The 16,750-nt window shown below is 43.7% G+C and overlaps 1 protein-coding gene across 2 annotated transcripts in view; it reads left to right on the forward strand.

Annotated features, from left to right (window-relative positions):
• Window positions 1-4,496: 4,496 nt before the first annotated feature.
• Window positions 4,497-16,750, forward strand: part of slc38a11 (solute carrier family 38 member 11) — a 165,728-nt gene continuing 153,474 nt past the window's right edge. The window contains exons 1-2 of one of the 2 annotated variants that reach the window (XM_068035217.1): window positions 4,497-4,930; window positions 5,259-5,382. In XM_068035217.1, coding sequence (XP_067891318.1) covers window positions 4,874-4,930; window positions 5,259-5,382 — 181 coding nt within the window. In that variant the 5' untranslated portion in view covers window positions 4,497-4,873. Of the gene's footprint in view, window positions 4,931-5,258; window positions 5,383-5,712; window positions 5,792-16,750 lie in introns of those variants that run through there. The other variant, XM_068035218.1, reaches the window with a different exon arrangement.

Raw genomic sequence — 16,750 nt, forward strand, 5'->3', positions numbered from 1 at the left:
GCACCTGTGGAAGAGCCTGTCACTCCAGAATTGGCCTTTATAGCCACTCCAGGCGCTGCTTCACAAACCACTGACCACCTCCAGGCGCGTATCCATTGTCTCTCGAGATAAGGAGGCCCAAAAGAAAGAAAGAAAAGAACCTGCAATATGGAAGATCTTCCTTAGCAGCTTCTTCCAGACCTTGGAGTTTATAAAAGGTAAGACCTAAAATTAATTACATATCTAGACTAGCATTGTTACTTACATTTTCCACAAAAATATGGACTTAATTACATAATTTGAATCCCAAAATACTGCCAACATTCCCATAATACCTTGCAATAAAATATAAATAAAATGTTCCCTTTATATCCAATCTCTATAAATATATGTTGATCATATATTGCATGTCACATAGCACAAAACTGTATCCTCTTACCGACTATGTAGAAACCAGGGGGAGAGAGATAAAGTTTAAAAAGTTGCCTTCACAACAACTGCAGTTAAACAGGAGCATTATGCAACTAAAGAGGATACAACCAGAGTTTCTTCATAACATGTGCTTTAAAGTATTGTGCAGCTGCCTAGAAACGCATGTCTACATTAAGATTAAAGCTGGTGACAAATATACAGTAATGGACACTCATGTCAGGAGCATAGCACGCCCATGACAAAATTGCTGCTTAAAGGTTTTTTAGTGCATATATATAAGAACATAAGATGTAGGGGCAGGAATAGGCCATATGGCCACATGAACCTGCTCCACCATTCAGTAATATTATGGCTCATCCTCTACATCAACTCTAGTACCCACCCAGTCACATATTCCTTTATTTCATTCGTGTCCAAAAATCAACCAATCTCATTCTTGAATATGCTCATTAACTGAGCATTAACAGCCCTCTGGGGAAGAGAATTCCAAAAATTCACAACCTCCGATTGAGGACATTTCTCCTTTTGTCAGTTGCAAATGGCTGAACCTTTATTGTGTGACTATGACCCATGGTTCTAGACTCTCCATTGAGGGGAAACAGCCTGCCAGCATCTACCAACACACTCAAGACATTTGACGGCCCTTAAGCTCATTGAAACTAACAAATTGGGTAGACATTAGTGTCACACCAAATCATTAATTCAATGCATTAATTTTACTCAAATGAAATAAACATCACTGGAGGAACACCTATCTGAATGTCAGAAATTTCATTTAAAAATTAACTGCTGTTAATTTTATTTCCATACTCTAGGTTTTGCTACACTATGGGGAAGTATTCAGTACTCTACTCCCACTGGCTTGGCATCAGATATCCAGAAAGTGTAAGAGACAGTTGCCCAGGAAGTTAGGTGGTATGCAAGATTTGCTGTCAAGTTCCATTGGTATGGTATATTAGTGGGTCTACGTTCTTCTTACCTTCTCCAACACAGAAGTCCTCGAGGTGGCCAACATCCCCAGTTTATACACACTACTGAGTCAGCGGTGCTTGAGATGGATTGGCCATGTGACCCACATGGAAGATGGCAGGATCCCCAAGGACACATTGTACAGCGAGCTTGCCACTGGTATCAGACCTACCGGCCGTCCATGTCTCCGCTTTAAAGATGTCTGCAGACGTGACATGAAGTCCTGTGACATTGATCTCAAGTCGTGGGAGTCAGTTGCCAGCGATCGCCAGAGCTGGCGGGCAGCAATAAAGGTGGGGCTAAAGTGTGGCGAGTCGAAGAGACTTAACAGTTGGCAGGAAAAAAGACAGAAGCGCAAGGGGAGAGCCAACTGTGTAACAGCCCCGACAACCAATTTTTTCTGCAGCACCTGTGGAAGAGTCTGTCACTCTAGTATTGGCCTTTATAGCCAATAAAGGCGCTGCTCCACAAACCACTGACCACTTCCAGGCGCATACCCATTGTCTCCCGAGACAAGGAGGCCAAAGAAGAAGAAGTCCTTCTTAGATACTGCTGTTTGGTAATAACAGTGGAGATGTACCTAAGGAAGTGGGGGAACAGCAGGAAGGTAAAGATGTGCCAGCTCATTCAGGATGAGCTACAGTTAACATGTAACATCCATATGCTACTGTAGAGGACCATCATAGCCAGTGTGGTCTTCAGTTTTTATATGTCTTGCTTTTTCTAGGACAAAAGTGGGACATCTCCACTGTTCAACAGATTTTTGTGAAAGATGCATTAAAAATATGTTGTTCATCTGGGGTATCAAATTCATCTCTTTTGCCATTGATCAACAACAGCAATGTGAGTAGATAAAACAATTCTACAGAACTGCTAGTTTTCCTAGACTGCAGAGGTCATTGAAAGCTCCTATATTACAATTCAGACTTGAAACTGAAAGGATTTTTTAAAATTCTCAGGGTGGAATTTTATGGGTCCCTGGGAGATGGGATGGGAGGTGGGGGGCCCATAAAGTAGCAATGGAAAGCAACGGGTGAAGTGCCTGTCGCCCTACAATAAAGTCGGGGATGGGAAAGCCTGAAGATGCCTCTGCCACATGGGGAGGTTGCCCAGTAAAACAAGCTGCCTCTCTGTGGCCTTGGGGAGGGGGGTGGAGAGTGGGGACACTTCACAGGCAATCTGTGGCTCACGGAGGGCCTCCCTCTGCGAACACTGCCCCCACCCTCAACGACCACTCTGTCCCCACGCTCGTCAGGGTCTGTTGGATTTGCCCAGACAACCCCGCCACACTTACCTGGTGTCCAGGGCTCCAACAATGGTCCTGGTCCTAGGCCTGGTGTAGTACCGGCAATGGCTCCCAGTGACGCTGCTGATACTATTGAGCTGCCAGCTCTCTGACTAGCCGGCAGCCCTGGGAAGCAGGATCCATGTCTTTAAAGGGATGGGGACCCTGGTGCCTGGCAGGTAAGTGCCCGAGCGCCATTAAATTGCACCTGTGGGACTCCAAATGACCAAGGTGGTGTTTCCCTCACCTTTTCAGATCGACGCCGAGACCCCCACCGGCTCCACAAAATTCAGCCTCAGTGTGCACAACTCCGAACATAGAATAATGTATGTCAATATTTGTTTCCTTGAAAGTTCGCATGAGGCTCTTCTTTTAAGGCAATCATGTGCACCATCCATGTTAGAGGGGGAATAGAGAATGGAAGCACAGCACCAAGGAGACCAATGTTATTTCATGGAGCCACAACATTCTTGCATATAATATGGGCAGAACCCAAGCAGATGCAATAGAAAGTTATCATTACAACCAGAATTATGAAACATGCCATTCAGAAGTTGAAGCAGCATCTCAGCTGTAGTTCAATTGGGAACAGCCTTATAAAGTGCCCTCAATGCGCCATAACCTGACATGACGAAAGACCTCAGTGTGCAGATGGAGTAAGGAATAAGAGGTGAAAGGTTAGCATCAGTAACAGCAATACAAGAAAGACAGGTGCACCACGCATTAATTCTAGACACTTTTCAAACAGTGTCACAACTAACCAAATCTGCCAAGAAACCATAAAAATATGTCAGCTGTGGCTCAGTTGGTAATAATCTTGCTTTTGCATTGCAAGGTTTCAGGTCCCATTCCAGGGTTTGAGCACAAAAATCAAGGCTGACACTTCAATGGAGTGCTGCACTGTTGGTGGTGTTGTCTTTTGGATGAGATGTTAAACCAAGGTCCCATCTGCTTGCTCAGGTGGGTGTAAAAGATTTCATGGCACTATTTAAAAAAGAAGCAGGAGAGTCTGGCCAATATTTATCACTCAAATGACATCACAAAAACAGGTTATTATCGGTCATTATCACATTGCTGCTTGTGGAAGTTTGCTGTGCACATACTGGCTGCTGTGTTTCCTGTATTACAACAGTCACTACACTTCAAAAAGTACTTCATTGGCTGTGAAGTGCTTTGAGATGTCCGGTGGCTGTGAATATAAATGCAAGTGCTTCTTTTCAGAATTTTGCCCTACTCTTTCATGCTCAGTTCTTCAACCACTGTTTATTGCAGTCATATTCTGGGTGCCTGTTATATTGTAACCAAAAATGTATAAGTACTCGGTACAATTTTCAAATCAAGTGCAGCTTAAGTCTGCTGTCTAATGTAGGAATGCTGGCAGTTTGAATTGACCTTGTGCTTGTGTTTGGTTTCAGATATGTAACACTTAACCTATCGCTCCTTCTAAGTGCTATCTTGGTGAAAAAAGTGCGCTGGCAGTCTGCTGGGGTTCACTGACAGCTTGCTGATTTTCTGGTGGCTCTAAAAAAAATTGAAAAAATAGACTTTATTCAAATCTCTTGGAGCTGTGCATTGGGAGGTCCTATCTGCTAGTCAGCACATCATGGTTGACTTTTTGTGTAGCTTCCAATTCTCATGGAAATAGATAAGAAATAATAACGTCATGACCAGAAACATAACTCAGTTGTTACATTGATTATTTAGAAATTGCTGCTGATACTGGAAACTGTCCAACTCAAAAATATAGCTACATTTAGAGCTGTCAACTGCAACGTAATTAAATTTGGGTGGAAAATAATGGTAGTGTTTCCAGCAGAATTTCAAGCAAGCGGAGGGGCTTGAGTGTTGTGTGGGTGGGGTGAGAGGGGTTAACTTTGTTATCAGTGTTCTTACATCGTACTGGAGCTAACCTCTGTGCTTAAAAGGAAAAAAAAATTATCACAAAATAATTTTGGATGCTAATCTGTGAAGGGATAAAGTTGTACTGTTCATTCTCCTGGAATAATGAAGTTGGAAATTTTATATTTTATCCCTCATTTGAGTCCGGGTGGCAGGGTCCGTTTCGAGGGGGCGGATAAGGCAGGAGCTGAATTTCCTTATAAGGCTTTCCTCCTGGCATCTGCAAAAAGCCGACAGCACGGTGGTTTGGTACGGTAGCTTCAATTTCACACAGCTAGCCTGAAAAACACAGGATATTCTTTTTTCTTCATGGAGACACTGAGCATGGATGATGAAAATCAAAAGATACGGGACACCTACGGCGAGGTAAGAGGAGCATTACTATTTTAAACATGCTCCCAATATTTACATCTGATAAACCAATACGACATTATACTGCTATATAGAATTGTATTGAAAAAGAAGTTCACGGAGAAAAACTTATTCTATTAGCACAGAACTGAATACTTTCACAACTGTTAATCCACACTTCTGAGAAAAATAAAATGTTAAGCAATGAGTAAAATGCCAGTGCTGTTTGTTTTTTCTGGAAAGTCTGTAATTCTAGTTTATTTGTTATTAAAACGGGTAGGAACTGAAATAAATGGAATTCATCATTCATAATTGATGAACGTTGCGCATTGGTTTTTTGTAGATGGTCGATATGGAAGATAAAAAAGCATTGGTTTCCAACGAGAACACAGCAGAAGGGGAGAAAAGCAACTTTTCATCAGCCAGCTTCAATGTAATAAACTCTATCATAGGCTCTGGGATCATAGGTAAACATGCTTGCTATTTATTTTACATTCATTAAAAGCCATTCATCCAAGCAGCCAACAACGAACCGAGTATAATTTTGTCTGGAGTCAGTTATCGGCACCAGGAGTTTAATGCTCCCCAAACAATGCCTCGGAAATTCCACGATCAATAATTTAGAGCTTGCTTTTTTTAAAAAAAATCTAAACGCTTTGAAGTGAGTGGTTGAAAAGGTTTCAGTGGATGGATGCGAAGAGACAGAATGAGAAGTCATGTGATTCTCTAAGTAAGGGATCTAAAAACGATTACCAGGCACCTAGAATATTCAGTGAGACAGTAATTTTGCCATAGCCTCCAAATATAAACATGAAGGTCGACATGGAAACAACAGAAGTACTGAAGAGGGTTGACGAAGTACCACAAAATAGACTGGTTAGTAAAATTAAATCCAATGGGAATAAAGGGGCAGTGGCAGCATGGATACAAAATTGACCAAGGGACAGAAAGCAGAGCGGTGTAGTGAACAACTGTTTGTCAAACTAGCAGGAAGCCGACAGTGATGTTTCCCAAGGGTTGGTATTAAGACCACTGCTCTTTTTGATATATTTTAATGACCTGGACTTGGGTAAACAGGGCATAATTTCAATGTTTGCAAATGTTACAAAACTCAGAAATGTAGTAAACAATGAGAAGGATAGTAAAAGACTTTAGGAGACTGTAGACAGACTGATAAAACAGGCAGACACACTGGGTTGGATTTTACCTTAGGCTTCTGCCTAGCTCGGGGATCTGGTCTGCATTTTATTGGTCCCCGGGCTTTAATTGTCCCAAGGTGGGACTTCCACTCACTTGAGGGAGGAAGTCCCACCTCAGCGCCACCGGGAGCAGTGGCCACTGCTGGGACTGCAGCCCAGCTGACACCATGGAACCAGGAGGGAAGCTAAGTTGGGCATGCCTCACCAGTGAGATCGGTCATGTCCTGGTGAGGCTGGAGTAGTCGTTTGGGGGGAGTGGTGGCATCTTGGGTTCCGGTGGTGGGTTGGGAGGCATGGGCGGCCCTCAATCGGGCACTCTGTGCCCGACTGCCATGCCCCCCCGGCACGCGGAAAGGCTGGCAGCAATTGTTGGGCAGCCTTTCATGTCCCCAGCACACCCGCTTGCAACGGGTAACATACCTGTGGAGGTGCAGGCGAGGGCCCGGAAGTGGCCGTTAAGTGGCTACTTAAGTGCATTGATTGGCCTCGGGCGGGGCCATTGCACTCCCCACCTCCTGCCCGACTGCCATAAAGTTGACCAGAGGCGGGAGCAGGGCAGGTAGGCCTCCCAGAGCCTCCTGCTCAATTTTATGCCACCCCCATCCTCACCCACGCCATCATCCGACTTGCTGGGGCAGCGTAAAATTCAGCCCATGGTATATCAAGTTTAACGCAGAGAATTGTGAAGTGATACATTTTGGTAAGAATAAAGAGGAGTGACAATATGAACTAAATGATATAATCTCAAAGGGTGTGTAGGAACAGAGAAACCAGGGGTGTATGTACACAAATCTTTGAAGGTGGCAGAACAAATTGAGAACACTGTTAAAAAGGCATATGGCATCCTTGGCTCGATTAATAGAGGCATAGATTACAAAAGCAAGGACATTGTGCTAAACCACTATAAAATACTGGTTAGGCCTCAGCTGGAGTAATGGGTTAAATTATGGGCACCACACCTTGCGACAGAAGAACCAAAGTTGACAGGAGGATTTTTTTTACCACAGCAAATTGTTGTGATATGGAATATACTACCTGAAAGAGTAGTGGAAGCAAGTTCAACAGTAACATTCAAAAGAGAATTGGATAAATACTTGAAGAGAAAGAATTTACAGGACTATGGAGAAAAAGCAGGAGAATGGGATTAATTGTCTAGCTTTACCAAAGAGCTGGTACAGGAATGATGGAAAATATGGCCTCTTTCTGTTCTGTATCATACTATGATGGCTGCATTTGCTGACAACATAACCACTAGGTGACACAATACTAGCACAAACGCAAATGCAGCTTCATCAACTGAAATGTCACTGTCTGAAACATTGCAGGCAGTTGCCAGTAATAAAGACGGCGCTGCTCAATTTGACATAAAAAATGAATTAAACCTAAACCCCCGAAGGGGTGTGATCACTTCCTCCATCCTATCCCCAACAGTACCTCGCTCCCACTCACCATCGCTGCTCCCTTCTGTGCCTGTCTGCTTGCCGTTCATTCCCCACCTCATTGTTCCCCTCTCCCCCACCCGGCCGCTTCCCTGCCCCGGCCGCTCGCTGTGGGGATTGAGCGACCGGGGGAGGGGGATGCGGGGAGGTGGGGAATGGGAAACTGAAGGCGGGGATGGCGGGAGAGAGTGGGGTACTGTTGGGGGAGATGGAGGCAGCGATTCTGGCCATTGAGGGGTGAGGTAACGCTCAGATGTCATTACGTCTGATGTCATTGTGGTGACAACAGTGCACACTGGTAAATGTTTGGATGCACTGATGACATTGGTGATCACTCTGCACATGCTCTGTGTTCTCAGGAGATATAGCTTAGCATGCCTGTTACAGCTCTTTGAAAAGCTATCTAATTAGTTCCACACCTTTGCCCTTTCTGTATATTGGTGGGAAAGCTTTTAGAGATGATAATTTTGGACAAAACTAACAGTCACTTGGACAAATGTGGATTAATTAAGAAAAGGCAGCATGTATTTGTTAAGGGCGAATCGTGTTTAATTAAAACAAAAACAGAAAATGCTGGAAATACTCAGCAGGTCAAGGGCGGCACAGTGGCGCAGTGGTTAGCACCGCAGCCTCACAGCTCCAGCGACCCGGGTCCAATTCTGGGTACTGCCTGTGTGGAGTTTGCAAGTTCTCCCTGTGTTTGCATGGGTTTCCTCCGGGTGCTCCGGTTTCCTCCCACATGCCAAAAACTTGCTGGTTGATAGGTTAATTGGCCATTATAAATTGCCCCTAGTATAGGTAGGTGGTAGGGAAATATAGGGGACAGGTGGGGATGTGGTAGGAATATGGAATTAGTGTAGGATTAGTATAAATGGGTGGTTGATGGTCGGCACAGACTCAGTGGGCCGAAGGGCCTGTTTCGGTGCTGCATCTCTAAAAAAAAAATGTCACAGACATGAAACATTGGTTGGAATTTTACTTTGAGCAGAAGACCCTGCTTACTGGCCAAAAAGTTGGGGGTGAGCCCGCCTTCACTGGGCCTGGGAGCACACCAGGATGTTACGTGCCCAGGCCCTTAATTGGCCTTGGGCAGGACTTCCGCCCCTCTGAGGCAGGAAATCTCGCCTCCAAGAGCAGCTGGCCAGTCAGTGGGCCGGCAGCTCTCAGTCCCAGCAGCGCCACCAGCAATGGTGGTCACTGTTGGGACTGCACCCAGCCTCATCAGCAAAAGGGACGCAGCACAGGAGAAAAGGTAAGTTTGTGGGGCTTCGCCGGGGACAATTAGCTGGGCCCCGGTGAGGCAAGAGGGTCGGTTGGTTGGCGGGAGATTGCGGAGTGTTGTGTAGAGGGGGCATTTGGGCTGTTGGGGGTGGGGGCTCTCCATGGGGCACAGGGTATCCGATTAGGAGAGCCCCCTCCCCAGCCCACAAGGATGCTGCCAGATTTTACTTGGTGGCCTCCTGGGGGACCTCAGCCACCCGCTGACCACTGGTAGAATATCAGCAGCAGCAGGAGGAGGCCGTTAATTGGCCACTTGGCCTTGATTGGCCTGGGGTGGACGGGCCGTGCCTCGCCGCTGCCACCCCTTGTAAGTTTGCAACAGGGGCAGGAAGGCGTCGGGAATGGCACCCCCACATCCGACTCAGTTTTATGCCCCCCCCCCCAACCAGTCTGCTCCTGTGGGCAGCGGGGGTGCGTAAAATACTGGCTATTAACTCTGTTTTTCTTTCCACACGTGCTGCCTGACTTGCTGAGTATTTCCAGCATTTTCTGCTTTTTGTTTCAGATTTCCAGCATCTGCAATATTTTGCTATTGTATTCATATTTAACTGATTTGCTTGAGTTTTTTAATGATGTAACGAAGAGCGTTGATAAGGGTAAAATGGATGATGTTGTGTACTTGCACTTTCAAAAGGCATTTGATAAAGTACCACATAACAGGCTTGTCAGCAAAGTTGGAGCCCATGAAATAAAAGGGACAGGAGCAAGATGCATACGAAATTGGCTGAGTGACACAAAACAGTAGTGGTGAACAGTTGTTTTTTGGACTAGAGGAAGGTATACAATGGGATTCCCCAGGGATCAGTGCTAGGACCCCTGCTTTTCCTGATGTGTGTTGATGACCTTGAATTTGGTCGACAGGGTACAACTTCAAAATTTGAAGATGACAGAAAACTTGGAAATATTGCGAACTGTGAGGAGGATAGAGATAAACTTCAACAGGACATAGACAGGCTGGTAGAATGGGTGGACAAGTGGCATATGAGATTTAATGCAAAAAAGTGTGAAGTGATTCAGTTGGTAGGAAGAACGATGAGAGATAATATAAAATAAAACATACAATTCTAAAGGGGGTACAGGAGCAGAGGTACATGTACATAAATCATTGAAAATGGTAGGGCAGTTTGAAAAAGTGACAAAGCATATGGGATCCTGGGCTTTATAAGTAGGGGCACAGAGTACAAAAGCAAGAAGGTTCTGATAAACCTGTATAAAACACTAATTCGGCCTCAACTGGAGTATTGTGTCCAGTTCTTGGCAACACACTTTAAAAAGGATGTGAGGGCATTCGAGAGGGTGGCAAAAAGAGAATGGCTCCAGGCATGAGCAACTTCATTTACATGGATAAGTTGGAGAAGCTGGGTCTGTTCTCCTTGGAGAAGAGAAGATTAAGAGGAAACTTGATGGAGGTGTTCAAAGTCATGAGGAGTCTGGACAGAGTAGATAGGGAGAAACTGTTCCTGTTGGCAGTGTTACAACGGAGGTGGGAGGAGTGCACTATCTTTTCTAGTTCTATTTCTCCACAGGTCACAACATATATTTTTTTAAATGTTTACCCAGTTACTGAGGCGGCCAATCAGCTACTCTGCTGTTTATCCCAGAATAATATACACCAACCAGGTTCTTTAATTAATAGCAAAATTACCAGTTCATTATAAAACAAGACTTAACCAGTAACGAAGCAAAGCATTAGCACACAGATTGAAATATGAAAGTTCCCTTTTTAAATTCCCCACACACAAACTCACATACATACTGAAAAAAAATACAGAAATTTTCTCTGCAGAGGTCTGTTACAAAAAAAAGACAAAAGAAGAATACTTTGGCTAAATACTTGCTAATTCTTGAAGCAAAGAGAAAAGATATGGAAAGATGCCTTGTCCCTTTTTGGTCTGGCATCCCAAATATGCATAGACAGCTGTCACTGGGATCTTTCTAGAGCAGTTCTTTTCAGGCGACTTTGAGGATCAGTTTAGCAGGCTTTCTAGGAGAACTGCGGCATCAGAGGTGTCTGGCAGGCTTTCCAGGAGAAATGGAGCATCAGGAGTTTCTGACAGGCTTTTTAGGAGAAATGCAACATCAGTTTCTCTATTTCTTATACTTTATTCTCAGGAAGTTCTCAAAGAAACGGAAGAGGGTGAGCTGATGGTGACTGCTCTCTTGACTGGTTTTCTACAACTGTCTTCAAAACAGTTCACACCCCAACACATTGTCCAAAGCGAAACCAAAAACAATATCTCAAGAGTCAAGCCTCCTGACCCCTATAAATCTTGACCTGTCACTTCTCTGTAAACATCACCCCCAGGTCACCAAGGTTTCTGTTGTTTATTGCTTAAAGCACATGACTTCCAGCAAGGTTGTTTTTAAACAACATCTCAATGTCCTTTCAATGAACTGCCAACAATAAAGCAATGTCCAGCTTCTATGAAATACTCAGCCTTCCAATGAATCCTTCTCCACAATTTAAATATAAGTCCTCAAAAACATATACTGAACAAATAATGTACAAACACTTTCATAACAGCAGAAGGATTGAGAACCAGAGGGCACCAATTTAAGGTGTTCAGAAAAAATAAGCAATGGTGACAGGAGGAAAAACTTTTTTTACGCGGTGAGTGATTAAGATCTGGAATGCACTGTCTGAGAGTATGTTGGAGGCAGATTCAATCAAGGCTTTCAAAAGAGAATTGGATAATTATCTGAAGAGAAAACATTTGCAGGGCTACAGGGGAAAGGCGGGGGAGAGGGACTAGGTGAGTTATTCTTGCTGAGAGCTGTCACGGAAACAACGGGCTGAATGGTCTCCTTCTGTGCTGTCACCATTCTATGATTCTATAGTCCTGCAATTTTTATTTCAAGCATATATTCAACTTCCTTTGGAAAGTTACTGTTAAATCTGCTTCAACCCCCTTTCCGGCAGTGCACTCCGGATGATAACAACTCACTGCATAAAAAAAAAACTTCTCATCTCACTCTTGATACTTTTGCCATTTACCTTACACTTGCATCTTCTGGTTATCAACCCTTTTGCCAGTGGAAACAGTTGCTCCCTTTCTATGCTATCAAAACTCTTCATAATTTTGAACACCTTTATTAAATCTCTACTTAAGTTTCTCTGCTCTGAAGAGAACACTCCTTTATCTCTAGTATCGCCAGATAGCTCAAGTCCATCATTCCTGGCACCATTCTAATAAATCTCTTCTGCACCTTTAATTCTCTAAAGCCTTCATGTCTTTCCCATACTGTGTTGCTCAGAATTGAACAGAGTACTCTAGCTGAGGATTGACTTGTGACTTATAAAGGTTTAGCATAACTTTTTTGTTTTTGTACTCTATGCCACTATTCATAAAAAAGCATACAGTATCTTGGGCCTTAACAGCCTTACAAATTTATCCTGCACCGTCAAAGGTTTGTGTATGTAAACCACAAGATCTCTCTGTTCCTTTAAAATCGTACCATTTAATTATATTGACTGCTCATTCTTATCTACAAAATACATCACTTCACAGTTCTCAGCATTAATCTTTATTTGCCGTGTGTCTGCCCATTTCACCAGACTGTCAGCGTCCTCCTGATATCTGTGGCTATTTTCCTCAGCAGTTACTACTTTTTCAGGTTTTGTGTCACCTCCAAACTTTGAAATGTTGCCTCCCAAGCCCAAGTCTCGGTTATTATTATATATCAAAATGAGCAGTGGTTCTAATACCAACCCCCAGGGGACACCACTGCATACTTCTCTCCATTTTAAGAGGAATACTAAATTTGAATGATCAATTTGATAGATGATGTTAATCTTTCAAGGTATAAAATCTAATTCTATTTTTATTGTCCAAATTGTATGTTGTTGAATCTTTCACCAATTCATAAGGTTTAAATCTTTTTTTATGTTACAATTCAATTGTGGAAACCCCATAATATAGGTTCTAATTTGCTATTTGGGTTTTTTTCCCCCCCCCCCATGTCTCTTGTCAGGAAGTGCCAGGCAGTAGATCAAGTACCATTATTGCTACCAGGTATATCTTCTAGACAGCCAGATTTAAACAAAAATATTCTCAGGATATGGGTGTCACTGCCAAGGCTGGTATTTTATTGCCTACTCCTAGTTTCCCACGAGAAGGTAGTTATGGACCTTCTTCTTGAACCTCTGTCATCTGTGTGGTGAAGGTGCTCCCACAATTTTGTTAGCTAGGGAGTTCCAGGATTTTGATTCAGTAACAATGCAAGAATGCCAATATATGGACAAGTCTGGACGGTGTGTGACTTAGGGAGGAATCTGGAGGTGATGGTCTTCCCATGTACGTGCTACCCTTATCCTTCTAGGGCAATTTGTGAATTGCTGTCAAAGAAGATTTGGTGACTTGCTGCAGTGCATTCTGTAGATCGTGCACACTGTAGCTGTGATAGTTAATAGAACTTTAAACCTTTGTATGGGATGCTAATAAAGCAGACTGCTTTGTCCTGAATGGTGTCAAGTTGCTTGAGTGTTGTTCCAGCTGCACCCATCCAGGCAAGTGAAGATTAATTCCACCACACTCCTGATTTGTACATTGCAGGTGATAGAGAGGCTTCATAGAGTCAGGAGGTAAGCCGCTCAGGTCAGGTCTTGCTGCATGCAGGCATGGACTGCTCCAATGCCTGAAGAATTTTGAGTGAACAGCCTCACCTCTGCCTTTATGGTGAAGAGAAGATCATTGTTGGCTGCCCTGTGGAAATCCTAGATTGATGTCCTGGGGCTAAGATATTTTGTCTATAAGAACAACACCCATCTTCCTTTGTACAGGTATGATTCCAGTCAGTGGAAAGTTTTCCCTTGATCCTCAATTACTTTAGTTTTATTAGGGCTCCTTGGTACCACACTCAGTTGAATGCTGCCTAGATGACAATGGCAGAGTGAAATGAGCCAGGGCGGCATGGTCTTCAATACAATTTCTTAGTTGTCATGGTATGTACAATATAATTTGCAAGAGCCTCTTATTCTCATTTATACTGATTCCTTCATTCCTCTTAACATTACCTTTGCATGAGGACAATGCTTATTTACACCTAGTTGCAATCATTTACACTTTAACCTTTTCTCCATTAGTACCTTTTTCTGGTACTGTTCTGTCCTTACCTTCATTACTTGCATTTAGTTAGTGCCTTTAAGCATCCCAAGGTACATTTAGCTGAAAAGGGGAGGAGGATGGTGTGGTCTGTCCTTTCAAGGACTGCAGACAGGTCAAAAAGGATGAGGAGGGATGGTGCAGCATGGTCACAGTGAAATAGGATGTCATTTATGACTTTGATTAAGGTCGTTTCATGCTGTGGCAGGGGTGGAAACCTGATTTGAGAGATTCAAACATTGAGTTGCAGGAAAGATTGGCATGGATTTGGGAGGTGACTACATGTTCAAAGACTTTGGAGAGGAAAGGGAGATTTAAGATGGGTTGAGGTTAGGTTTTTTGAGGAAGAGGTTGATGGTTGTAGATTTGAAAGGGGGACAGTAGGACAGGCAATCATTTACAGCATGGGTTCCAGGAATAGAAGTTAGGTGGTCAGCAGTTTAGTGGGAATAGGCTGAGAGAACAGGAGGTGGGTCTCATGGACAAGATGAACTCTGGGAGGGCATGAGGGTTGATAAGGGAGAAACTAGAGAAATATGTGCGTTCAGACTATGCTGGAGGAAATCTTGGGAGAAATTTGGCTTGGTGGACAACAGCAAGGAAGAGATGTGACAGAGGTAGCTGAACAGATGATCTCAATTTGCTGGAGGTGTGGGTGGGGGGAAAACGGCAGGGATTTTCAGAGATGCTTGCAGAAAAGAATCTAGGGATTATCTTTCTGAATTGTAGTATGATCCTGTTCTAGTGAGCAGTTCTGGCAGAGGAAAGTAGGACCTGATTGTGCTTGATGTGATCCAACCAGATCTGGCAATAAATGGCTAAAGCAGTTGTCTGCCATAAAAGTTTAAATCTGCAACCCATGGACTTATGGGAACAAAGATGGGGGCCATACCAAGGAGGACAATCCAAGGGGAGAGAGTAAATGTTTTACTAGGAACAAGGGCATCAAAGATGGTGGTGATTGATTAGAATGGTAGCTGCAGAAGTATTGTGGTGGATGGTGGACCAAAGGCTAGACAGTTGTGAGCTTTTAAGTGCAACTGTAAATGACATTGACACTAAGGAAAGACACTGCCCACGCCCTATGTTTTTAATCGTGAGATATATCTGCACTGCCTTGCCCCAATTCCTGAGAGTTCCCCTTTCTTCCCTCCCGAACTCATTAATTTATTTTATCGGTAATTGTGCCTCTGCTTGGCAATACTTCTTCCATACCTCCTTGAGTTGATATGAATTGACATATTTCAATTCATCTTGCCTATTTATAATGGTTGTGAGTAAAGGAAAGTCGAACAAGACCTCAAAATGGGAGGGGAAGAGTACCGAATCATCCTTTGTTACATTGTTGCAAATTTTTCATTGGAATAGGACTGAGAGCAAATTGTTTTTTGGCCTTCCTGGTGCGGTATGGTATAACAAGAGCTGAAAATAGGGGAAGCAGAGATAAAAATATAATATTTTGGGCTATTTTTATTTATTCGTTCATTGGATGAGTATTGCCGGCTAGGCCAGCATTTGTTGCCCATCCCGAATTACCTTAAGAAGTTGGCGGTGAGCCACCTTTTTGAACTGCTGTAGTCAGTGTGGTGTAGGTACACTCCAGTGCTGTTAGGAAGGGTGTTCCAGATTCTTGATCCAGTGACAGTGAAAAAACAGCGATATAGTTCCAAATCAGAATGATGTGTGGCTTGGAGGGGAACTTGCTGGTGGTGGTGTTCCCATGCATCTGCTGCCTCTGTTCTTCTAGATGGTAGAGCTCGCAGGTTTGGAAGGTGCTGGTGAAGGAGCCTTGGTGATTTGCTGCAGTGTATCTTGAAGATGGTACACACTACAGCCACATTACGCCGGTGGTGGAGGTAGTGAATGTTTAAGGTGGTGGATGGGGTGCTGATCAAGTGGGCTGCTTTGTTCTGGAAGGTGTTGAGCGTCTTGAGTGTTGTTGGAGCTGCACTCATCCTCCCAAGTGGAGAGTATTCCATCACACTCCTGACATGTGCCTTGTAGATGGTGGATATGCTTTGGGGAGTCAGGAGATGAGTTACTTGCCACAGAATTTCCAGCCTCTGACCTGCTCTTGTAGCCACAGTATTTATATGGCTAGTCCAGCTAAGTTTATGGTCAATGGTAACCCCCAGGATATTGATAGTGGGAGATTCAGTGATGGTAATGCTTTTGAACATCAAGGGAAGATGGTTAGATTCTCTCTTGTTGGATATGATCATTGCCTGGCAATTGTGTGGCACGAATGTTACTTGCCACTTATCAGCCCAAGCCTGAATGTTGTCCAGGTCTTGTTGCATGCAGGCACAGACTGCTTCAGTATCTGAGAAGTTGCAAATGGTACTGAACACTGTGCAATTATTAGTGAACATTCCTACTTCCAACCTTATAATGGAGGAGAAGTCATTGATGAAGCAGCTGAAAATGGTTGGGCCTAGGACACTCCCCTGAAGAACTCCTGCAGCAATGTCCTGGGCTGAGATGATTGGCCTCCAACAACCACAACCATCTTCCTTTGTGCTAGATATGACTCCAACCAGTGGAGCATTGCATTTTCCCTTGATTCCCATTGACTTCAATTTTGATCCTTGATGCCACACTCGATCAAATGTTGCCTTGATGTTAAGGGCAGTCACTCTCAGCTTCAGCCGTTTCTTAATATCACATGGAGTGAATCTAATTAAGGGCCTGAAATGCTTCCTGACCTGCAGAGTGATTGCAGCATTTTCTGTTTTTCCAGATTTCCAGCATCTGCAGTATTTAACATTTTCTTTTAAATAAATAACAACCTCCTTCTAGAGTTTCCTTCCCAAA

The sequence above is a fragment of the Heterodontus francisci genome, chromosome 7 (genome assembly GCF_036365525.1).
Source record: "Heterodontus francisci isolate sHetFra1 chromosome 7, sHetFra1.hap1, whole genome shotgun sequence".
Classification (NCBI taxonomy): Eukaryota; Metazoa; Chordata; class Chondrichthyes; order Heterodontiformes; family Heterodontidae; genus Heterodontus; species Heterodontus francisci.